The sequence below is a fragment of the Drosophila pseudoobscura genome, chromosome X (genome assembly GCF_009870125.1).
Source record: "Drosophila pseudoobscura strain MV-25-SWS-2005 chromosome X, UCI_Dpse_MV25, whole genome shotgun sequence".
Lineage (NCBI taxonomy): Eukaryota > Metazoa > Arthropoda > Insecta > Diptera > Drosophilidae > Drosophila > Drosophila pseudoobscura.
In genome coordinates, this window is record NC_046683.1 from 58,491,164 (window position 1) to 58,515,047 (window position 23,884).

General features: G+C 45.8%; 2 protein-coding genes across 4 annotated transcripts in view; one reads left to right on the top strand and one right to left on the bottom strand.

Moving 5' to 3' along the window:
* The window catches only part of LOC4812358 (elongation factor-like GTPase 1), a 94,536-nt gene that overhangs the window by 51,169 nt on the left and 19,483 nt on the right, over positions 1 to 23,884 (top strand). The window lies entirely within an intron of this gene.
* aos (protein argos) lies at positions 7,138 to 23,427 on the bottom strand. Its single transcript, XM_001352547.4, has 4 exons — positions 22,275 to 23,427; positions 8,760 to 9,364; positions 8,523 to 8,694; positions 7,138 to 8,450 (listed from the first exon to the last, which is right to left on the bottom strand). Exons 1-4 carry the CDS (start codon positions 22,722 to 22,724, stop codon positions 8,238 to 8,240), a joined length of 1,440 nt encoding a protein of 479 aa, XP_001352583.3. The 5' UTR covers positions 22,725 to 23,427; the 3' UTR covers positions 7,138 to 8,237.

Consider the following 23,884-nt stretch of genomic DNA (forward strand, 5'->3'; position numbering starts at 1 on the left):
GTGGGACTACTTAGGACATTCCTAAGATAGATTCTATATATTTTCCAACTGGATTTTCCTTAAGCCAATTTGAGCTACCAATATTTTCCCATCAAACGTTGCCTTGTGTGTTTATTTTTGTTCGAAAAGGAAAGTCCAATTACCATCCCATCCTTTTTCCTCTTTTTATTTGTTTTTCTTTTTCCTTTCAGGTCTTGTCTCTTTTTTGTTGTGGCTTCTTGAAAAGGAAAGTCAAGCTCCGCTCCAACGTATCCAACGTACGAATATCTCTTCAGCTGTTCCTCTGTTAATCTTAATTTTTGCACACTCTCATTCGCACTGGCGATCTTTTTGTTTATTTAATTAGAGGAGGATTTGAAGAGGATTTGATGGTCGAAGAAGAGAGTGGAGTGGAGTTGAGTGGAGTGGAGTTTAGGGGTTCGTGTCATTAATTACTCAGCGGGCCACTCGGACACGATCTTCGGGTGGTAAGTGGCGGACGACGGACGACCGAGTGGATCGAGTGGGGATCCAAGTGCTCCCAGAGCAGAGCCGCTGCCCGGCAGCTCAGCGGGTGATTCTGGGCGCTCGTGTGGATTCCGCGGGACTTTGGACTTTCTTTCTTTGGACGAAATTGCAAATCGCGAGAGGGGCTGCAAAGGGGGAATGGCAATGGGAATCAAGGCAAATATCGTACTTCAGGGGTCTCTCCGCATCGCATCGCGTCGCGTCGCATCTCATTTGAATGTTTGGATCGCTTTTTTGCGGCTTTCCCATGGATCGTTTGTCTTTTTTTGGGCAATCGTTTTTTATTTGTATTTTTATTTGTGTGTGTGTGTGTGTGTGGGATAGGGGGGGCGGTGGCAGCAACAGTGGAGAAAAACAATCAACGCGCCTTGAAAACGAAATTCGCATGACCAAAAGAAATGGCTTGAAAAAAATAAAAATAAAAAAATAAAAGGTACGACGAGCAAATGGGAATTGCAATTGGGAGGGTGTGTGTGATGGCACTGGTGATGCGACTAAGCGATTACCCCTCGATGGTAGATGAAAGACGGAAGGATTGCAGGAAAAGTGTTCCAAAAGGAAAATTTGGAGTCAATCGTGGGTAGTCTAAGCAGGGTTTTCCCTATATAGGTATATGAATATGTACCCCTTAAGATTGTTCCTTCGATCGTTGAGAAAGTTTCCTTTGGATCCATCTAGGTGGCATTGATGGGTCCTTATAGTGTCTCAAAGGATTAGTTTCAACTCTCAATGAAATAAAAATAGTTCCTAAGGAGTTGTCGAATATGTTGGAAGACCAGGCATATCTCTAAAATGGGGAATAGGAAATGGCTAGAAGGTATCTTTAGACTTCGATCTGAAGATCTGCAAATGCTTTCATCGATTTCCTTTTGTACTGGCACTACTAATGATCCTCCTTTTAATTCTCGATAGGCTCCATTTGCACCCACATTCCATCTCTAGTACTACCTCTTCTATGGCTCTTCCAGGGTACCAGCGCAGGGGGCATAGTTTATTTGCCTTTTGTTGAGCTCGAGCTCGAGCTTAGTTTTGTGTTTTGTTGGCCAAGTAAATACTTAAATATAGCACACACTTAAATCGCATCGGTCTTTGCCGTTCGTTCGTTGGATTTTGTGTGTTTTTGTAGCGAAAGTGAAATTTAGACCGACCCACCGACCGACCAACCGACCGAACGCTTACGGAAGTTCCAAATTTGAAGAGATTTCTTCTACATTTTAGTTGCTGTTTTTGCTGTTTGCTCGTAAGAGTTTCTGCTGTGATTAGTTTTAGTTTTTTTTTTTTGGGACGGGGGACGGTGGACGGTGGACGGGGGGGTGCTTGCAATTCCTATGTACGTGTTTGGCTTTTGCCTAATGAAAGTTAATTACAACATCAAAGCGTTGTCGCTGATCGCCAGAGCCAGCTCAGGCTCCCCGATGCCCCCAGATGGGGCACAAATTTCGATTAGGCGCGGCCAAAAAAAGGCAAGCCGCTGCCGCACAGCGCACAAATTGTGCGATGCCATTGCCATTGCCAGTGCCAGTGCCTGTGCCTGTGCCAGTCGGCTGGCTAAACTCTAAGTAGAGAAAGTACATGTAAAAGTATCTGAAAGATGCGAATCTGCTGCCGATGCGCAGTCTCTAACGGAGGTCAAAATCGCTGGCGACTTTTACCGCTCGCTTTTGGGGCATCGACAAAGAGAGAGAGAGAGAGACAGGGAGAGATAGAAGGAGAGAAGGAGGCACTGACCCGCCCACATGGCACATGGCTGGTGGCGGATGGCTCATGGGTTCCCTGTAAATATATTACAACACTTTTGCTGCTGTGTGTATCTGTGTATCTGAAAGATGTTAACTTCAGCTCCTCGTCATTTGCATACTTAACACCTTTCTGGAAAATTTCATCGGACAACGGGCACGGCTGCACTTGAGATCTCCCTCTCCATCAGAAAGGAGGGTAGGAGACGGAGGCTTTTGTGTAATTAGAAAATCATCAAGTTGCAGCAGCAGCAGCAGCAGCGGTCGTGGCAGCAGCATCGGCATCGGCAGCGGCAGCGGCAGTCGTGTGTTACTTTCAATTTCGATGCAAGGCCTCTCCTCTCCCATTCACATCTTCCCATTGAAATGCATGATTTGTATCTTTGTATCTGCGATACACTTGCATGCCGAGGGCATGCCTGATTCTTGAGCAGCATCTGTGTCTCTCCTTTCCCTTTGCTGCTGAAACGATTACGATTATAAGCGGAGTATTGATTGGCGGATAGAGTATCTGCTGCTTCGGCCTCTGAATTGCATTTCTTTGTTTGGCTTTCCTTTTGGGGCCGCACCTCTGCTTCTGCCTCTGACTCTGACTCTGACGCTGGCTCTGCCTCGGAATGGAGCGCCTCCGCCTCTGCCATGACTTTGCATTGCACTTTGTGGCTATTACAATTATTGCCATGGCCATGGCTATTGTTATTGTTACTGTTATTGCTTTATTGTTGCAGTTTATTGCATTGTCGGTATTCGCCATTAGGCAAGATTTAGCCTCGCTCACTCTTTTCTCTCCTTTTGCATATCTATCTGCGAGTATCTATCTTTTGGATGCCAAGATTTTCCTCTTTTTGAATACCAAAAAATAAATCGATAAACTTTCACCCCGCCACAGAGTGCGCTGTGCTCCCATTAAAATGCCATTAAGATCTATCTTTTGATCGAATATTTGCCAAAAAAAAGAACAAAAACAAAATAGTAAAAGATACATACCCACCCCCTTCAATCGCTGAACAATCAATAAGCAATTGCCGCGCACTAATTACACTGATTAATGCCTTATCGCATTTAAACTATCTCACAGACCCTAAACAAACCAACAAAAAGGCGGAAAAACCCCCAACAAATTTCACTTTCTAAGCAGCAAAAAAAGGCAGACAGAAAGGCAGAAAGGTAAAGAGAGCTGAGACAACAGGTGAAATCTGTGGAGCTTCCTGTATGGGGCAGCAGGTAAAAAAGCGGTAAAATAAATGCCTTTACAAAAAAAGAGACCCCAAGAGGCCGAACGCCGCGAACCCCAAGTAAAAATATATATATTAAGAATAATTATATTCGAGTGAAGATCTCTCGGGGAATTGGTGGCTCTTCTGTTCCCCATTTCTCCCAGGCGAAATTGATAAGAGAAAGAGAGCCGAGACCCATCTCCTCTCCATCTCCATCGCCATCCCCATTATGGGGCCTAATGTTGCTCAATTAAATTCATTGAGCTGCATAAGCACCTTGCTACCTTCCACCCAAAAACCTCCACCAACTCATAATTATGCAGATGTCGGCCATTTAGGGGGCAGCCTGACTGCTGACTCTTCCACTTGGGGGTGGGGAGGGGAGGGGAGGAGAGGGAGGCATTGCATGTCAGTCCATGGCCCGAGGGCGAGGCCGAGGCAGAGGCAGAGGCCCAAGAGTCCACAAATCGCGTCTAATTAGTGACCCGCAAATGAAGAAATTTTTTGAACAAGAAAGAAACTTTAATACCTCTGAGAGTATGTATGTTAGGGTAAAAGAGTATACCGTGTTCTTGTAGAATCTAGAAATATGGTAGGTATATCTTCAAAACTTCACCTTGATTGGTTCATGATTACGGAAGTATCGAAAGTGTTCGTTGAATGTACAACCTGCACCTTCTCCTGTCGTTCTGGCAGTGTTAGTAGAGGGTACTCTTGAGTCGCATTATCGACTAGAGCACAGCCCCACTGTTCCCCCCACTTACTACGGGTATATAGTATTTCTTAATAATTTACCTACAAGACATGCAACTTTGTTGTGTCTTCTTCTGGCCTTCAGGGCTAGTGGACAGTTCTTTGTGGCTGTCTCTAATTTGTTGTTGTTTGGATTTTAATGATGCGAAAGAAAGTCTACACACACACACACACACTACACACAGAAAAGAAGTCAGCACTCGGTCCGTATCGTATTTTCTAATGATGCATATGAATCGTTTTCCTGCATATTTTGCTTTTGGCATGCAAATCTCAGGCCAGCAGCCAGCGGCTGTCCGGCTAATAATCGAGTCGAGTGGCAGAGGCTAATCAATCAATATACGAGTATAGCCAGGCATCGAGGCACCGAGGCACCCAGTCACCCAGGCACTGGGCTCCACTGCTTCGGGGAGGAGTCTGTAGATGGGATGATGGGTCATAAATATCGAAGATGCAGACACCTTAGCAGCTTCGTTTTTTGTTGTTGTTTTTTGGCTGCTTTGCTGTGCTGAAAGATGAGTGAAAATAATTAGTTATCGACGGCACCTGTGCAACAGTAGCTGCCCCACGAGTCCCTCCCGCTGTGCCGTCCCATGAGTGATGAAAACTTTCGCCAAATAATGATAGTCGGCCGAAGAACTCCTTTGATAGATGGATTCTGCAAGGTGTTTTGGGGTCGTTTGATTGGACTTTTACGGGTGCCATGACTTTTGACAATTGAGAGATTATTGGACGAGCTTGAGAGGAGGCTACTTCTCCAACTGCTCTTCCCTAGGAAAAGCATCCATAGAATACTTACTTTCTATTAAACCCAACACCAACTCTGGCTTGTAACCAACTTTTACGAAAGCAACAGCTTCTGGGGACAACTATCATCCAACTCCACTCCACTCCACTCTACAGAAAGAGGAGGCATTCTCTGGTGGCAAGAACCAAGATTGAGGACAGCGTGGAGTGGAGTGGAGTGGAATGGGAATGGGAATGGGCGACAATGAATTATTCTCTTGGCTGGCAATTTCGGTGCCTATTTGTCTGTCTCACCGTCCCTCAGTCTCTCTGTCCCTCGGTATTTCTGTCTTTGGGCAAAGTGAGTGAGTTTCATAGCCAGAGCCTAATGAAAAATGTCCAAAGAGAGCTCCTTAAACTCTAATTAAAGTTTCAGGTGTGTGTGTTTGTGTGTAAGTGCAGATGGTACACCAGTATGCCCCCCTCCCTTTCGAGTGTGTCTCCCCACTGAATGGCTGAAAACGAGCCAAAATAGTTGGATAGTTTGTGGATAGTTGGATAGGTTGCTAATGCTATAAACTGTCTTCAGGCTGTGCCCATTCTGTCTCTTTGTCTCTCCGTCTCTCTGTCTCTCTGTCTCTCCGTCTCTATGTTCTCCTTTCAAGTGCTGCTTCTGCTGCTGGCGTACAGCCAACTAGAGATCTTCTCTGAAGAGATCTTTACTGGCTAATTAGTTGCCACACTAAACGATTTTGAGGATTCCTAATGATTAATATAATATACGAGTACTCCGCACTCCGTGCCACATTTATGCATTTCGTGAGCACAACAATCTCCAGCTCCAACTCCAAGTCGGAGCATAATTCCCCAGAGACACCGAAGGCCTAACAGTTCGTTCTCCCTGGCTTTGGGGATTTGGTGCTTTGGCGTCTTGGAATCTTGTGGCCATCTTCCGGTTAAAGCCATAAAAAAGTACGTACTCTGCTTGTTTTTTTTTTATGATTTACTTTGTTTTTTTTCGCACTTTTTTCCAGCACCTTTCTTTCTTTCTTGGTGGCGTTCCACAGAAATGTACTTTTTCTTTTATATGCATAATTCTTGATAATTTTTTTGAGAGGTTTTTATGGATTGTCGTTAATTGAATTTGTGGCAAGGTAACACCACAGCAGAGGCAGCGGCAGAGGCAGAGGCACAGGCACAGGCCCTCCGTTTGCTCCCGGTTTTTGTGGCAGCTGCTTTCTAATCAACATTGCTCCAATGATTTGCGTTTTCAGCTGCTTAAAGCTCGGACGTTGATTCTGATTTAGATTCTGGTTCAGTTTCTGGTTATGTGGCTGCTTCTGCTTTAGTTTTAATTGTTTTTGCTTCAGCAGCGTTTAGAGAAAGAGGAAGCAACAGCATCGGAGGCAGTGCCACTGCGCCTGCCTCCCGATATGCCTTGCCTCCTCCTCCTCCTCCTACTCCTCTCTGCTTGAATAATTACGACACAGCAGAAGAGGAGCAGATCCGAGGCATGTCATGGCAATTTGGTCAAGAATTAAAGCAGCAAATGCTCGTATACACAGTTCTATAATTTTGCTGCCATTAGCTTCCAATGTAATTTTATAGCTTTATAATTGGTTTCTTTTTTTCGGTCAGAGAGTTGAGAGTAGTTTTCCTTGTGTTTGCATTTGCATTTGCTTGTTGTGGCTGTTTTCTTCGGGATTTCCATTTGTGATTTCAATTTGATTTTAATGGACTGGCAATCGAACGGGTTTTAATGGCTCCTAACATGTTTCGTATCCAAAATATTCCTCAAATGGATAGATTTCAATTAAAATTTGTTGATACTTTTATATATTTTTGTACACATTAGTTACATGAACGTTCTCCGACTATCTACTTAATCGTTACCTTACACAGTTTTAGAAGCACTGAATTAGTTTCGCAACCGAATAAGAAACAGCCTGATAGTATGCAATGAAAGTAGCACTACAGCGACGACTTAAATTCTCAGCCCCAAACGTATGCAACAACTTTAGCCTTGCTCAGTATGTAAAACACATGTAGACTTGCATGTAGAAGCCATGTAGCAATGATCCACAAGTCTTTCCATAGAATCCATAGAAAACCATCCCAATATCTAAATGAAATTCAAAAGATATGTACCTCAACGAACCCTGAATAAAAAAAACATTTATGTATTAAATCTGATTATGTTTTTTGTCATAAATTAAAGTTTATTCTTGCCTTTTTACAACATTTCAAACACAAATCTCGCACATTTTTCGTTGCTCGTTTTTTTTTTGTTTTTTCTTGATACAAATAAATCTTTACAAATTATATAGAAAAAGTGTGGATCAGAGGGGACGAGGAGAGGCGTCAATATACGATGTGCATACAGATATACATATATAAAAAAAAAATGATTACATGGTTTTTCTTTAAAGAAGGGATGATAGCATAGTAGAAGCCTTTGTGCAATTTCTAAATTAATTTCATATTTTCGCACACAAAAATTGAACTCTCAGCTGCCAGAGTTGCCACAGTTTCAAACTGTCTATGAATTATGCAATGGAATGGACATGTATCCCTAAGATACAAACCCCTACTCTTTTGGCACACACCCACATCCACATTTCCGGTCTCCCTTGCTCTTTATGCTCCTTCGCTCTGTTGCTCTTTGAAATTTAAATTATATCGGAAACTGTGCTTTAGTTATACATTTTCATATATATATAAAGTATATACAATTTATGCGATGCGATACGATGCGATGCGGGATAATTACGAGTATAGTTTGTTGCTATTTTACATATACATACGAGGAGGGTGCGGTGCGACCCGACCCGAACCGAACCGAACCGACCCGACCCTCTTCTGGTTCTTTCTTCCTTTTTCCGTCCATAAATATTCATTACAAATTATTTGTATAACAAACTTTTCGACTCTTAAAACTAATTAAATATTTATATCATACGAAAAAAAAAAACACACGCTACGCTTCCTTCCTTTCGTTTCCGTCCTTCCTTTCGTCCTTCCACAAAGAACTTTACACATTCGCGAATATCTTTTGTAATTGAATTTTTAGTTTTAAGTTTTTCTTTCATTTTCTTTCATTTTAGTTGGTATTTTGGCGAGACTCAATTGGCTCAGTCGGTATGGTATCTATATATAGTAGCTGCTACTCCTGGCTTCTTCCTTTACAATGGTTTTGTGTGTGTGTGTGTGTGTCTGTGTGTTGGGGTGTGTGTGTGTGGCTGTGGGTGTGGAATGATCCCATCGATCCTTGGGGCAGGGAATTCCTGGGCGGGGCTCCTCAATCGTTGGCCATGCAATACCCCGAATATGTCTGTATGTTGTCCTCCAGGAAACTCTCTCCGGCTATGACCCCCGACTGCGTATGGTGGCTGGGGCAGCGGTGTCCCTTGGGGCACTGGCAGAGCGAGTTGATGTTCACTTCGTCGAGGAACTCCTGCCGCTTCCGCACCGTGAAGAGCTTGCAGGGCTGCTTCCTCTGGCATCGAAGGCGCTGTTCAAAGAGAACGGAATGGAATTCTTAGAAGAGATATATTTATTTTCGAATGGGGCTACTGGATCTTACCGTCAGAGGAGAGCAGGCAAAGAGATAGCGATAGCCGGGACTGCCGTCGCCTATGGGTTCCCTCTTCGTGAGGTACGTCACCGAGTTCCTGGGACACCGACAGTGGACCACCTGCTCGGTGACATTCGCCTCCGCTGCCGTGGTCAGTGTCCAAGTGTAGTCCCGAAAGTGTCTGTGGAGAAAGATCGATAGGGATTAATAGAGATTCCTGCCAGTGGGAGATCTCGTTGGACTCACTTGCACACGGGCAATTTGTGGACTGGCTGGCACATCTTGTAGTGGCGCGTCTTGTCCGCTATGGTGTGGCCATCCTCGACGCCCAGGCTGCTGGGACAGCCGCCAATGTAGCTGGTGGGGGCCGCCTCCTTCAAGCCCCGATGCCCCGAGTGCCGCATGTGAGCGGATACTCGTGGGGGGTACTCGTTGTCCTCCACTTCTGCGTAGGGGGACGAGGGCAGGGCATCGTTGTAGTCCGGCGACTGGTCGATGTGATCCAGATCCAGATCATTCTCGTAGACGGCCCCCAGCTTCTGCATGAGCTTCTTCATGTGCATGCTCTCGAACTTCTTGTCCTGGAACTTGCCCATGAGCATTCGCTTCAGCTGGAGCATCTCCATATCGTAGTAGCTCCTGTACTTGGAGCCGCCATCCATGGCGGAGCCACCAGAGCCAGAGCCGGAGCCACCCACCTGGTGGCTGTGATGGCTGTGCAGGATCACATTGTTGGGCAGGCGATTCGACTCCGGGCAGCGGCACTGGCGCTCGATCCACGGGGTCTCGTACAGATCGATCTTGGAGCAGACGGCATTCGGTGCACAAACGGGCAGATCATCCTCAGAGTCCTGCAAAAGGGATGAGGATTGCGTGGGTTAGAGATTGTTAACATTCACTAGGGTGTTCACGGGGTTCAGGATTCACGATTCACGATTCACGATTCGGGACTCATTGAATTGGTGAATGAATAAAAATAAACGACGCTCTGAATGGCTGAATGTGAATGTCCTACCCGAAAAGTTTCACTGTCAACAGAGTCCTTTCTTTGGCCACTCGGCGACTTGATTAACATAACTACAAGGACTCAATAGCTCTCTGAAGGCATCCTTCGGCTCTGTTTGCTTTTGTTGAGGGATTCGGGTGCGGGTTCAGAGGATGTTCGGCATTTCATTAATTGAATTCTCTCCAGAACAGGACGAAAACAGTCCCAAAAGTTCGTCCAGGTTGTTTGCTTAATCCCCCGGCCAATAAAAACTTATGTGTTGTGTCGTCGTCCTGCATGCAGGCAGGCAGGCAGGCAGACAGGCAGGACATGCCATCAAATCCAACTACCACACTGTTGAGGAGACGACACAAGACACTCTCGAGGCAAGGTCCTTTTCCTGCTACTACTCGTATCGTTCGATTTTATTTTATTGTAAGTGACTCTCGAACGGCGCAGAAACGACAGGTTTCCCAATGAAATTATCGAAAGCAATCAATTTTTTAAGTGGAACTCTGTCGCACCCCCCTCCTCCATTTGGCGGTGGCACATCCCTTCCATGGTTTTCCTATTCTTGAGGGTTTTTGTTTGGTTTCAATTTCATTTTCTGCGTCTCGTCTGCGTTTTTGATTTTTATTCAAATTATTCCATTATTTTTTCGGGGTTTCGATACGGTGTTTTGGGAATCCCTAACTAACGCTGCACCTGCCGGCTGTGCTACCTGAGAAGAGGGCACTGGGCTTAGGGTCAATCCATGGCTTTGGTTTGGTTTCGTTTCGTTCCTTCTGCTCCTGCTCCTGCTCCTGCTACTCCCGCTCCTGCTATGGCAAACCGGAAGTCCGGAAGTGATTTAGTGCAAGGCGGCGGCTCAACTGACTGACTGACGGAAGTAAGTGCGCACACATTCAAAAGGGATTAGCCTCGAGTCTGTGGCAGGGGCAGGGGCAGTGCCAGTGGCAGGGGCAGTGCCAGTGCCAGTGGCAGGGGACACCGGAAGTAGGCTAAAGCCAGGAAGAAAACAGGTTCTGCTTCTCTGTTTCTCTGTCCCCTGTCCCCTGACCTTTTACCTTTTTGCTCAATTGAGCAGCAGCTCAATCACTCTCTCTCTCTCCCTCTCCCTCGCTCTGTCCCCGTCTCTTCCGGAAGTAGTCTGCCTGCCTTCCTTGTTCCTGTTTCTCTTTCTGTTTCTATTTCTCGCTCTCCTCTTTATTAGTTTTATTTACTTCCTGAATTTGTTGTTCCGCTGCTGCTGCTTCCTTTTTCTCATTTGTTTTCTTTGGACTCCTCTGCTCGCCTCTCCACTCCACTCCACTCCATTCTGGTTCTGGTTCTGTTTCTGTCTTTCCTCCGATTCCCACGCATTTTTGACCTACTTTCTGGTGGAGGCAGGCAGGCAACAGTACACCACCTGCCTTTTTTGGGGCATGTCCTTCCTGCTGCACAAGTCCTTAACCCTTTCTTCACTGTTCTCTGTTCTCTGTTGTGTGTGTCCTCTCTGTTCCCTCGCTTTTGGATTATTCATATTTCAAGCAGAAGCAGAAGCAGAAGCTTCTGCAGGCATTGCTGAGATTCCTTTAAGGGAGGATCTACCCCCAGGATATGGCAGGATATGCCCCCTTGCTCTCTCTCTCTCTGTCTCCCCTTAAGCAGCGTGAGAAATTCTTTGAAATTCGAGCATGTTTATTGAGATTTCTGGAGAGAAGGAGCAGGAGGAAGGTCTCTTCTGGGTCTCTGCGTTTCTTGTGTGCTGTGCTGTCGATGGGGGGAGGGAGGGGGATATGGCACTTCAAAGACACAACAACACACATCACCGTTATACTTTTTTACATATCTCTTAGAGAGGGGGAGAGGGAGAGAAATGCTTCATCGACATTCCATTGGCATTCGCTCATTCGCTCACGAGATGAAGAGGTGGGGCATGGCATGGATTGGAGTAGGGCCACAGATACACAGATACAGATCCACAGATAGACAACAACAGAATGAAGCACGAAAGTTTCTTTAGAACCAACAAGAAGAAGAAGAAGAAGAAGCTCTGAAAAGTAGTAAAAGTTTTGCTCAAGCAAAAAGCCGAAAGAAAACAAAAAAAGGAAAACACGAGGGGAGAGCCACCGGATTTCCGGTTTAACAGCTCCCCAAAAAAAAAAAAAAAAAAACCAAGCAAAGGGAGAGGCGAGGAGTCAACGGAAAGGGGCAGAGAGCGAGAGATAGAGAGCGGGGGGCAGCAAGCGAAGCTGCTGCTGCTGCCACACTTTATAATTTGCTCGATCTCCATCCACAGCACGCGTGTGGGGCACAAACACAGAACGCCGAGCACACACCCAGACGGAGAGAAAGGAGACAACAATTAGCTTCATGTGTCAAAGTGCAGTGCAAACGGAAGTTGAGAACGCGCCACAGACAATGAAAGAGTTGCCGTTGCCCTCTGCCCCCTGTGCCCCTTGGCCCCTTGGCCCTCTGTCCTGTGTTCTCTGCCCCAAACAACAGCTGGACCTTGTTTCTCATATGTACAATATGTATGTGTGCAACGTGCAACGTGAGGCGGCAAGCATTGAAGAACTTTTCGACTTTTGTTTTCAATGGAAAGCCGCTGACTGACACCCCACTCCCCACCGCACACCCCACACTCTACACCACGAGAGAGCCAAGCGGGAATCAGTGAAAAAGAGGAGAGTGGGAGATCCAGCAGCCAGGCCAGCCAGCTCTTTAATTGAATCACAATTAACCCCAGCACACCACAGAGGGCTACGGGGGGAGGGGGCGGAGACGGCGGTGGAGAGTGTAAGGCTCCCCAATGGCATTCTTGTGGCTACTTCGAGCCTCATTGTTGTCATGCCTCATGGGGCTGCATGAATGCGCGTTGGAATGTCACGCAACGGAAGTGAGCAAAACTCTTGCCAGAAGCTCGAGGGGTAGCCGCCCCGGGGGGCGGAAGAGGAGTCTGTGGAGAGCTCTCGGGGAAAGCTGAAGAACACTATGGAGAACCGAGAACCGAGACACAGACATGGGGCAGAACTTGCGAGAATGACTTACAGAATCTGCTCTAAATGGAGAGTAGTAGTACTTGTTCCCAGGGAATAATCTACACAAAGATGCACCTGCTGCTGCTGCTGCTGCTTCCCCTATCAATAACCGAAGAGAATCGAAAGGACAATCAATGGGACATAAATTTCCCAACAGAAAGCGGAAGATGCTCTAAAGAGCAGCAACAGTTGGTTGAGGCATGGTTTTCCCCCTGCCCCCCCCAACCCCGGGTATATCCCTATCTCTGGGGTTTGGGTTCCCATGAGGGCGTTGACGCACAGGCACAGGCACACGCACACCACGATCAACGTCCGGGGGAAAAATAGACGATTTTTTCCCGTGTATGCAGCATGCAGCAGCATGTGCGTGTGCGTGTGCGTGTGTGCAACCGTTAGATGATGATGCTGCTGCTGGTGGCAGCAGCCTGCCGCCTGCCACAAGTGTGTTGCACCACTACCTGATGATGCTGCCGCCTGCCCATGCCCCTGCCCCTGCCCCTCTGCCTCTCTGTGTTATCTTTTGTCTGTGCGTTAATGATTTTTCTATACATTTCCTTTTCACATTGTTTTTTTTCCTTGGTTTTTTGTTAGAGACAGACAGAGAGCGAGAGAGAGAGAGAGAGGGAGAGTGGGAGAGAATTATGCAATCTGGCGTCGTCATGTGGCAGAAAGTAAGCGGAAGTATGCCCTGGCCCTGGGTATGGTCATCTCTCATCCCAATAATACTGCATAACATATTTCTTGCGATGGTTTCGTTTCCTCTGCTGTTTACACGAAAATTCAATTAAAAATTGTTAGAAACGGAAGTGGAAGAGGCAGCAGCACCACCGCCAGAGCCACCAGAGGCACCAGAGGCAGTGGCTGTGGAAGAAGCCGCTTGCTGCGGAAGTAACACGGAAGTTGTTAGGTCACTCTTCATCTTCATCATCATCATCATCGTCATCATCCGAGTAAGTCCCACAGAATTCCAATGAAAACTCTCATAGAGAAGGGGCAGAGAGAGAGAGCGTACGGAAGGGAGCGGCATCCGATAGCCGGAAGTAGAAAAGATTTTGTTCCTCACAAAAATAAGAAGAAACTCAAGAAAATACTTTGCATAGATTTCAGAGATTTCACATCCCAGATCCCAGATTGAAGCAATCGAAGAGGAATCGCCTCGAGGAATGAACGACCACAGACGACAGACGACAGACTGGTGGAGACCAGACCCCGTGCCACTTTTGCTTGCTGATTTCCAGCTCTCTCGCTGCCTCGCCTTAACGGAAGCATGCCCCGCCACCGCCACCGCCACCGAGGGAGAGAGAGAGCAAGAGAAAGAGAGAAAAAAACATTTTCATTCATAAAAAGCAGAAATTCCAAAAGGAAGCAACGCAAAAGTCAAACAGACAGCAGAATTTACAAGAATGTTGAATGGCCAAAGGGGAAAGGGAGTTACCGAAGTGGGGAATACCCTGGAAATTATATTTGAGAGGCTTTACTTAAGAACTTAAGAGGAATGATTTGCAGACAAATTTATAGATTTTTTGAATCCTTTTGGATGGGTTTTCCACATGAATCTATGGAATATTTTGGAGATTACTACCTTTTACGCTCCCTCACAGCCGAGGAAGCCATAAAGGTGGATCCCACATCGACTCAAATCCACTCCTGCCCTTCCCCAAGGCAAACTCCTTTGGGAACTCGTAATACTCCTCTCCGAAAGTCAAGGATTGTGGAGGGTATTTATCTGTGAAACTGGTTTCTCTCCGGCAAAAGCCAGTCAATTGCTGCAGCTGAACAGGCAACAGGCAACAGCCACCAACAACAAACAACAAGCTACATGCAACATGCAACAGCAACTTCCCCTTGTGGTTATGGTGGTGGTGGTGGTGGCTGCCGCTTGATTTTTGCGTAGCTTGTTGATCGTCACAATTAATGATCGTCTACGCACCACACGGACATCCACAAACCACATCCACATCCTCAGCCTCTGCCTCGTACTCCAAACCACAATCATTCTCAGCTGCTGTTGCTGTTGCTGCCACAACGGAACGGAAAAAAGTAATTCATTCATTCATTCATTCATTGAGCAGCCACAAACATCGTGGCATAGTTGTTTGTGGCCTTTTTTGCTGATGCTGCTGCTGCTGCTGCTTTCTGGCCTTCTGGCAATTGTTGCTTTGGCCAAAAACAACAGCAACAGCAAACAAAATACAACCGCAAAATGTTGGCTAACTAAGGGGGGGCTAGGGGGATGAGAGGAGGGAGGAGGCTACAAACATGTTGCCGATGGCAGCGGCAGCGGCAGCAGCAGCAACAGCAACAGAAACTTGCGGCTTCTGATGCTGCCTCGCTGAAGCGCTTTTGCCTCCTTTTACGCGCTTGCCGCCAAATAAATAAAACGCGGACAAAGGCGATTTTTATGAATGAATGAATGAGTGAGTGAATGTGCATGTGCATGTGAATGTGTTGCTGCTGTGGCGTCTCTTGTTTTTGCAACAACAGCAACATGCGGGCAAAAACGCGCGTAAAACGCCAACAAAACGCTGGCAAGGCAACGGTTTTGTGTCGGATAATTACGATTGTTGCCTCCGTAAGCAGCCGCACCCCTGAGCTTCCACCTTCCTCTTCCACCATGAAAAGCAAACTCTTTGGATGCCCCTCCTCTGTGTCTCTTTCTCTCTTGTCTGCTGCATGCCCCCACCTTAAGAGGCGGGCAGGCGGTTGTTGTTTACTCAACGTCTGATGCTAGTGCTTGCTGCTGCCTCGTGAGTTTTTTATGAATGAAAAAATACTCGTACAACAGCAGCAGCAACGGCAGCAGCAGAAGAAAACGAGGGGGAACGTTGTGAGTTGCTGCGGACACCGCAACTCTACGGTTATACCCGATACTAAGTCAGTATGGCTCTCCTCTGGCAGACGCCGCTAATATTAAACGACACGACAAAGAGTGCGTGCGAGAGAGACAGAAAATCAGTCTGAGCTACGCGCTGCGTAGCCACTGCAAATTGATTTGTTCCTTTTGGCTATAAAAATGATCTGATCTGATCCAGATTCACCAATCTGATAGATATGGTCATTATCTATGATTCTGCGTTTTTAGTTTTCTCAAATTTGCAATATTGTGGATGCAACAGATTTTCGTCCTTTGTGGGGGCGGAAGGGGGTGGGACGAAATTTTGAGATATACGTTTTATAGTGACATCTTAAAGGAGTGTGTGTACCAAATTTGGTTACTCTAGCCTTAATAGTCTCTGAGATTTGTGGTTGCCTCAGATTTTCGTCCTTTGCGGGGGCGGAAGGGGGTGTGGCGAAATTTGGACAGGAAACGGTCAAGGTCCGATATCACAGGAGTGTGGATACCAAATTTGGTTGCTCTGGCTTTTATAGGTTCTGAGATCCTTGAACTCATATTTTGCAATTGGCAAAACCGACCATGAAACCTGTGTGTTAGAGTGAGACAGAGCGAGAAAGAGTGATATTGTTTTCGTGATTCTGGCTGTAATAATTATACGATCTGGTTCAGATTTTGCACTCTAGAAGATATAGTAAACTTCTACGATTCTGCGTTTTTAGTTTTCTCGTATCGTCGAAATTGTGGATGCCACAGATTTTCGCCCTTTGTGGGGGCGGAAGTGGGCGGGGCAAAGTTTTGAAATATTTTTGGAGCAGTGACATATCACAGAAGTCTGGATCCAAAACATCGTTGCTCTAGCTCTTATAGTCTTTGAGCATTAGGCGCTGAAGGGGACGGACAGACGGACAGACGGACAGACGGACAGACGGACAGACGGACGGACGGACAGACGGACAGACAGACATGGCTCAATCGACTCGGCTATTGATGCTGATCAAGAATATATATACTTTATGGGGTCGGAAACGATTCCTTCTGGACGTTACACACATCCACTTTTACCACAAATCTAATATACCCCAATACTCATTTTGAGTATCGGGTATAAACAGCAACAAGAAGACCAACAAAAACTATAACAACACCCAAGAATACAGAAAAGAACAACCATTCATTCATTCATGCCGTCATTCATTGAGCTTTTGCTTATTTTTATAGTTAATTCATAGTATATTTTTGTGCCACGCCATGGGTTTTGTTTATAAACAACAAATTGCGCCTTTGGTCACGTAATTAGCACACTTACACGATCCGATCAGAGATCTTTTGTTTGCGTGTGTGTGTGTGTGTGTATTAATACCCCACTCCCCACTGCCCACCCTCCCCTCCAGTGGGGGGGGTTCCGAACACAAATTGGAACGTGTCCATCAATAACTGTAACAAGGTCTCGGTCGGTCTTCTCTCGGTCTTTGGTCTCTCTTCACTTCTCTTGGCCATTAAAAGCGGAAATGATCCAAACCACATTTCCGCCATTGGGAGAAAAGTTTCCACCAAGTGGCACACAAAAGCCATGACAACAACAACAACAACAACAAAAACAACAGAAGCAACAATGAGATCAACTAACCGAACAGAGATCTACAGATCAAGAGATCTATCTATCTATCTACAGATCGTATACAAGTGTATTTCGGATTCGCTGGAAAGTATATCCAAAGACATCCAAAGTGTGGGCACAAAGATTATGTACAAGGAGGAAGCAGGAAGCATTTGTGGCAATCTCTAAATAACAGAAACTGCGTACATACGGATTCAAGATCAGCTGGACTCCTACGTATATGATTTTAAGGAAGAAGGAAGCATTCCGAGGATCTATAATGCATAAAATGCACAAAGAATACTCGGTTAGAGGCAGAGCTCTTTGTCAAAGAAAGCATTTTAGAGGCAAATATATCTAGAGATTAGCAGATAATGTATTTGTCGAGAGTACAAGATTATGTGGAAGCAAAAAGAACTGCTAGATCTTCAAGGTATAGAAATATAGTAAAGATGTTTTAGATTCTACCTACAGCAATCCCTTAAAGGTAAAGCTAAAGACGGATAGGATTCCCTAGAATAAGAATCATACATCTAAGAGCTGTCTTTCAAAGATACTCCCAAACTGCCATCAAAATAGAACTCTCCCATGAGGAATAACCCTCTGCCAAATCTCAGCTTAGAGTATTCCCCGCCTCGACCTGCTCCAGCTGCCTTTCTGCTTTTTTCTTCTTTTTTTTTTTTTTTTTTGTTATTTCATATAAGAAACATATGTATGTATACAGCGTGTATACATATATGTATGTACATGTATAGTACGTATGTATATATAGTATTGTATCTATAAAAGTTGACTTGGCGCGCGCGCGCCAGCAACAAAGTATATATTTGTTGTAGAAGCCCGAAGTCCGGAGTAGCAGCGAGGGGGGGGGGGGGCAAAAGTGGGCAAACTAGTTTTTTGGTATCCGAGCATCCGTTGGATCGGATCGGATCGGTGGGGCTCAGGTTGTAGATTGTTGTTGCTGTTATTGCTGCTGTTGCTTTGAGGCATTTTTCTCAATGGAGCTGCCTCTCAGATTGTAGACTTGGGCATTTTTTTAGGTGAATAATTGCGGTATGTTATTTTTTATGCAAATATTTCGTATACGAGTGGAGTATACGTGTACGTGTACATCTACACGTCTGTGGCATCCAGACACACTTAACCGATATATATTTATATATGGCCATTGTTGTTGTTGTGGTTTGTTGTGGATCTTGATGTCTACTCTCTTTCAGTATTTGTTTGATATTTTTTTATGATTATTTTTGGTTTTTTTTTTCTTTCTGTTGGCCTTTGGATTCACATTGAATAATTTCTATTTTTAGCATAAAGTGGTGAGTGGCAGAAGGGAGGGAGGGAGGTAAGGCAGCGAGGGAGGGGTGCAAACATAAATTGAAATTATGAAAAATTATGATATGCGCGAATCAAGGGAACACCGATTCGATTATGGGATTAAACATGATTTTTGTTTGTTTTTTTTTTCAGAATAAATGAGCGATCATAGGTCGACGCGAAGTTTCATTGAAAAAGGAAGAATTCTCATCATTTTGAAAACTTAAAAGACATTTGAGGATCATTGATAGTTGCACAGATCTAAGAGATCATTGTGAAGATCCATTCGGGAGCAATTCTGATCATTAGATATTCCCAGAATCCCCCGGAACAAACTAGAGAGAAGATGTCTATCGCTCAATTAGCGATCGCATGTACTACAGCAATTCATTCACAAGAATCGAATCGAATCGAAGGGAGAGTTGAGATCCCCTTATGAACGGGCGGTTTCATTCACAAGATTCAACGGATCGGCCCAATCGGCTATCGGCTATCGGCCAAAGAATTGATTATTTCTGTGAATGGAAAAATACTCGTGTGAATAAATTGACTCGTACTGAATGGCAGATCAATGATCAAGCTGAAAACTAGTTCCAATCGAAAGATACAAATTGTGGCAAGCAGGCTAGTATCTCGCATCCGATGGATGCATGGATTAGCATAAAGATGCCATAAATTGCCATCAAGGGTGTGGTTCGGTTCGGTTCGATTCGATCTCATAGATTGATAGATATTCGATTGCAAAACCCCTGCATTAAGTATACGCACTGAAGGCCCTACCAAAGAAACACACAAACAGCTAAGAAAAGGTTTTGCTGTGGCCTAAAAAGCATTTTCACACCTGGCTGCATTCAACGCCCACCGAATCCCACAGAATCTTAACGTGGCCAAGACCCCAGACCCCAGGCAGAGAGGAAGGAAAGGAAAAGAGTTGCGTTTGCGTTTGTGTTTGTGTTTGTGGCACGCTTGATTTGTTTATGCATTTCCCAGTCAATTGGAATTTGTGGCATCGGTTGCCGTCTGAGAATCCCCCTTCACCTATCCAATGCTTCTCCATCCACTTTTGGCCATGCCACGCGCATGCCACTCCATCGACTTCGACATCGACATCGACATCGAGTTGTTTAGGCCAAATATGCGTGGCTGATGGCTGATGGCTGATGGCCGATGCCTGATCTGTTTGTATATGGCCAACAAATTGCTGTGGCAGCGATGCTTGTAGCTGTTCTGTTGTTTGGCTTTGCTTTGCCCATTCATACATGGCATTCGAGGCGTTCGCTCATTCATTCATTCACCCGTTCATTCATGGATTGACTTGCTCAGCGAAGCGAGAAGCTGACGTCGTTGCTCATCCAGCGTTTACGTTTCCATTCATTCATTCGTTCATTCGCTTGGTCTGCACATGCTGCCCCTATCCCCTTTCCCCGCCCTACCCCTACCCTCTACTCGCACACTTCTACTCCCCTCCCTTGCCCCTGCTCTGCACCCCTTTTATCCATCAGGCACACCATTATCATCATCATCATCATCGGCATCGTAGTCGTCGTCGTCGTCGTCGTCGTGGTCGTGGTCGTATTTCATTCATGAATTTTCTTTCATTCAGCTTTGGCCTCACTCCTCAACTCCCTCCCCACTTCTTTCTCCCTCTCTATGCCTCTCTCTCGCTCTCTCGCTCTCTCTTTCACTCTTGTTCTATCTCTCTGTCTCTCTTTGTGTGTTGTTGTTGAAAACGTTTTTAAATACCGGAACTGAATGTTTAGCGCTTTTAAGCATGGGAACTTTTTGTTTTCTTCCATTCAACTTTTCTCTCTGCACCCAACCTCCTTCCCCTTCCACTTCCACGTACCCTTCCTCCTCGCTCTATCTCTATTTCTCCCTCTCTCTCTTTGCCTTTTGTGGATCTCTATTCCGTTCCGTTCTCGTATAAGGCATCGTTTTGTTTTTTGTTTTTTTTTTTTATTGCAAGTTTCCAAACAACAGGAATCTCTCTTCTGGATTCTATTTTAGGTGTTTTTTTTTGTTTTTTTTTTATATGCGTTCCAAAAATTTATTGCAGACATTTGGATTTCAAAATTTATGGGCCAAAGATCAGATCAGAGGTAGGAGGAGGAGAAGGACGGGGATCTAAAGAGCACTAGAAGGGTAGATCAGCTGTGGTGTGAATGAACGATGGATAGATCGTGATGCTAGACAAGGTGGTTAGAATCCGTGTGATTTCCTTGCTCATTTATTCTGAAAATCCCCATTAAGAATCCCTCATGGCTCCCTATGGCTCTTTAATCTCTGTTTTCCGTACAGGGTATCCCAAAGTCGTACTTGTAGCATTCGTAGCCCCATTTCTGGCTTGTTTATACTGTCAATATTTTCCTTTTGATTGCTGTTGATATTTCACGCCTTGGCCCCATGGGCAACAACAACAGCCAGACAACGACTTTAGGGAGTGTTTTTTGTCATATGACATTAGACATAATAGATATCTGATACATGATATATGTCCCTCTCTCTCTCTCTGTCTATCTGCCAAACGCTTGATTTATGGCCAAAGAATGAGGCAAACAATAGTCCCCGACTTGACCTATGATCCAGAATTCAGAATTCCGAATTCAGAATCCAGAATTCGCATTGTAATGGATTTCATTGGAAAGATGAAAGATCTCAATCGCTGAGGAGGGATACTCGCACGATCTGTTCTGAGCCGTTCTGATGCTCTGATGTGACGTGATGGGTGGTTCCGGGCTTAGCATTAAAACGGTTCTTAGTCATGCTTTCGGGGTTTGGGGCTCGGGGCAACAGCATTGAACTCTTGACCCGCTCTTGTTGGCTAATTGGTTTAGGGTATATCGGGTACCGCAATTGCGAGTGCTCTCCGAGTCCCCGATCTTCGACTTTAATTAATCAAATGCTACGACTACGAAGCAGCAGCAGCAGCAGTAGCAGTGGCAGCAGCAATGCTCGGATCAGAGTCAGAGTCAGATCTCTGCTGGTCGGGGGCTGCAAACAACTTTCATTTTTCATCTAGAGCGAGTGCGAGTGCGAGTGCTAGTGTACTGCTGCTCGTATCTGCTGCAATTAAATGTGCCATATGCGTGCCACCGATCGAAGCAGCAGCAGCAGCAGCACTAGCGTATGGGCAGCGCCTATATAGTAGCTTTGGCTTTGGTGGGTGTCAAGTGTAATGTTTAATGTGTAATGGGGTATAGGGCGGCAGCTAAATATAGCCAAGCCCCGGAGTTGGGGTTAGTCTCTCTCTCTCTCTCTCTCCCTCTCTGTCTACCTCTACCGCTGCCTCTATCTCTGTCTCTATCTCTTTCAATATACGATCTATACGACTATAGTGGGGGAACCCAGCCCAAAAAAAGTTGCATTGCAAAACCTGATGTTGCGCTGTGGCGTTGCTGTTGCTGTTGTTTTTGCCATCGTTGCCGTTGATACTTATTGCTGGCGTGGGCAACTTACAAATGGCAACAGCTACGGCAACAGCAACAGCAACAGCAACAACAACAACAACCAGTTGACTGGAGGCAAGCCGTTGAGCAGGTGTCTGCTGCTGCTGCTGCTGCTGACGACGTTACCTGCATTATGCAACCTGCCATTGCCAGTCGTTGCTGTTGTTGCTTTTGCATAGATCAATACAAAATAGCAAGAGAGATACATACCCTTTAGATGGTTAGATACCCTTGCAGATACATAAGTTGTACGCGGGGACTAAGGTGGGATTGGGGTGGGATTATCTTTGGCCATAGCTTCGACTTGTACATATATTCTTTCTGCTTTACAAGGAAGGATCAGATCAGTGTTTCTGGTCTGGAAACATCTCTTCAGGCATACTCTTAAAGAGTATCCGAAGAACATGTTGCAGCAGCACTACCATTCCCATTCCCACTACCACTACCCCGACCACGACCACTAGCTCTAGCAATAGCTATTAGCCAGGCCAATGCCAGCTTGAATATCTATCTAGGTTTAATAATTACTTGATTAGGTATTCTTGGATTCAATCACTCACCCCCACTTGGTAGAGTATGCGCAGGTCCTTCTCCTTGTGGCCGTGTTTGCTGTTGGCCAAACGATGTTGCTGCTGCTGTTTCTGCAACATTTGACGTGCCTTCCGTCGGGACTCGGCCAAGTCCTGCTGCTGTTGTTGCTGTTGCTGCTTTTGCTGCTGTTTTTCCTTCTGCTGAAGGTCTGGCGGTGCTGCTGAGATGCTCACTACAGTTAGTGGCTCTGTGGCAGGCTTGGGCGTGCTGCTACTACTGCTGCTGCTGCTGCTGCTGGTGGTGGAGAGTGTTGCTTTTGTTGCAACATCTTTGGCATCGTAAATGGTGTACTCCAGGCTCTTGTGCGCCGCTGCCCCCGTGGCCGTGGTCGGCGTCAGTTCGTACACCTCGAGGGGGAGGCGCGTGCCCCGTGCGACCAAGGGCAGGAGGAGCAGCCACATGAATATTATTGAATGCATGATTCCCCGTTGTCGCTCTCTCCGTTTCTCTCTGTGTATTTTTATTTTTTTTTGTTATGGTGTGGTTGTAATTGACACTCGATGGAAATCGTAATTGAAATTGAAATTGAATCAATTCAAAGCTGTCTCTTTCCCTTTCTTTCCTCCTCTGTCTCTGTTTCTGACTCTGTCTCTTTCGGATCAGATTTGCTGGTTGGACAGTTTGTGCCGCCAAGAACCTGGCCCCTGGCCCATGGGGCACAGACACAGATACAGAGCTACAGACACCACAGACACACTCTATCTATCGGTTGACTAAAAAAAAATCAGGTTTCGAATCGATCAATGGATTGAATGTCACTGCTTTTGAAACACTTTCTTGGTTTTATCGAACACTCGCGACATTTGATCCTCCTCTGATCCAATCCGATCTGTTCCGATCCGATCCGATCCTCACTCTCTTGCAAGTTTCGTCTCTTTCGCTCGACTCTCGACTCCTGGCAAAGTCCTCGTCTTGGCTTCGCTCCTGCTCTTCGGTTTCTTTCGTTTCTGTACGGTTCGTTCTCAGTTCTGGCTCGTATTTCTTTTGTTCGTGGTATGGTATTCGTTTCTGTTCTGTTCGTCTGCTCGCGACCAATTCACTTTTCGAAGTGATCAAACGGAAAAACGAGCTGCTGCATGTCGGCGGTGTCGGTGCTTGTCGCTGCTTGCTTGCTTGCTTGTTTATTCAAGTCCGCTCACGAGAGCGGAGCGTGGAAGCATCAGAGACAGCGCGAGCGAGAGAGAGAGAGAGAGAGCAGAGCAGCGACGCGACGCAGGCAGGCCATGAATGAATGAACATGTTGTTCAGGGTATATTCAGTGGAAGGTAGGGCGGAACGGCTCTCAAGCTAGCCTCTTTCACTCCCTCTCTCTCTGACATGCATTGAATGCAGTTTTATTGTTTTTAGTATCGGTCTTTTTATTCAGATCAATCCTCAATCTATGGAAGACGCTGGCGAGGTTAAAGAGAGAGAGCACTCTTTTCCCCATAACACACCTTAATCGACACTTGCCCATAACTTATGAGAGCACTCTCTGGGAATGCCTTACCTTCCGCCCAGTGCACCTTGGCTGCAGCATCCATTTGATGCTGAATTTGCTGTAATTTCTTTGTATGTGTGTGTGATTATCTATGAGAGC

Excerpts from the sequence above, each read along its gene's own strand:
- aos (XM_001352547.4), bottom strand. The coding sequence starts at position 22,724 with ATGCATTCAATAATATTCATGTGGCTGCTCCTCCTGCCCTTGGTCGCA. Across the intron at positions 9,365-22,274 it reads GCATACTCTACCAAGTGGGG|GACTCTGAGGATGATCTGCC; the intron begins GTGAGTGATTGA and ends TCCCTTTTGCAG. Across the intron at positions 8,695-8,759 it reads CACAAATTGCCCGTGTGCAA|ACACTTTCGGGACTACACTT; the intron begins GTGAGTCCAACG and ends CTTTCTCCACAG.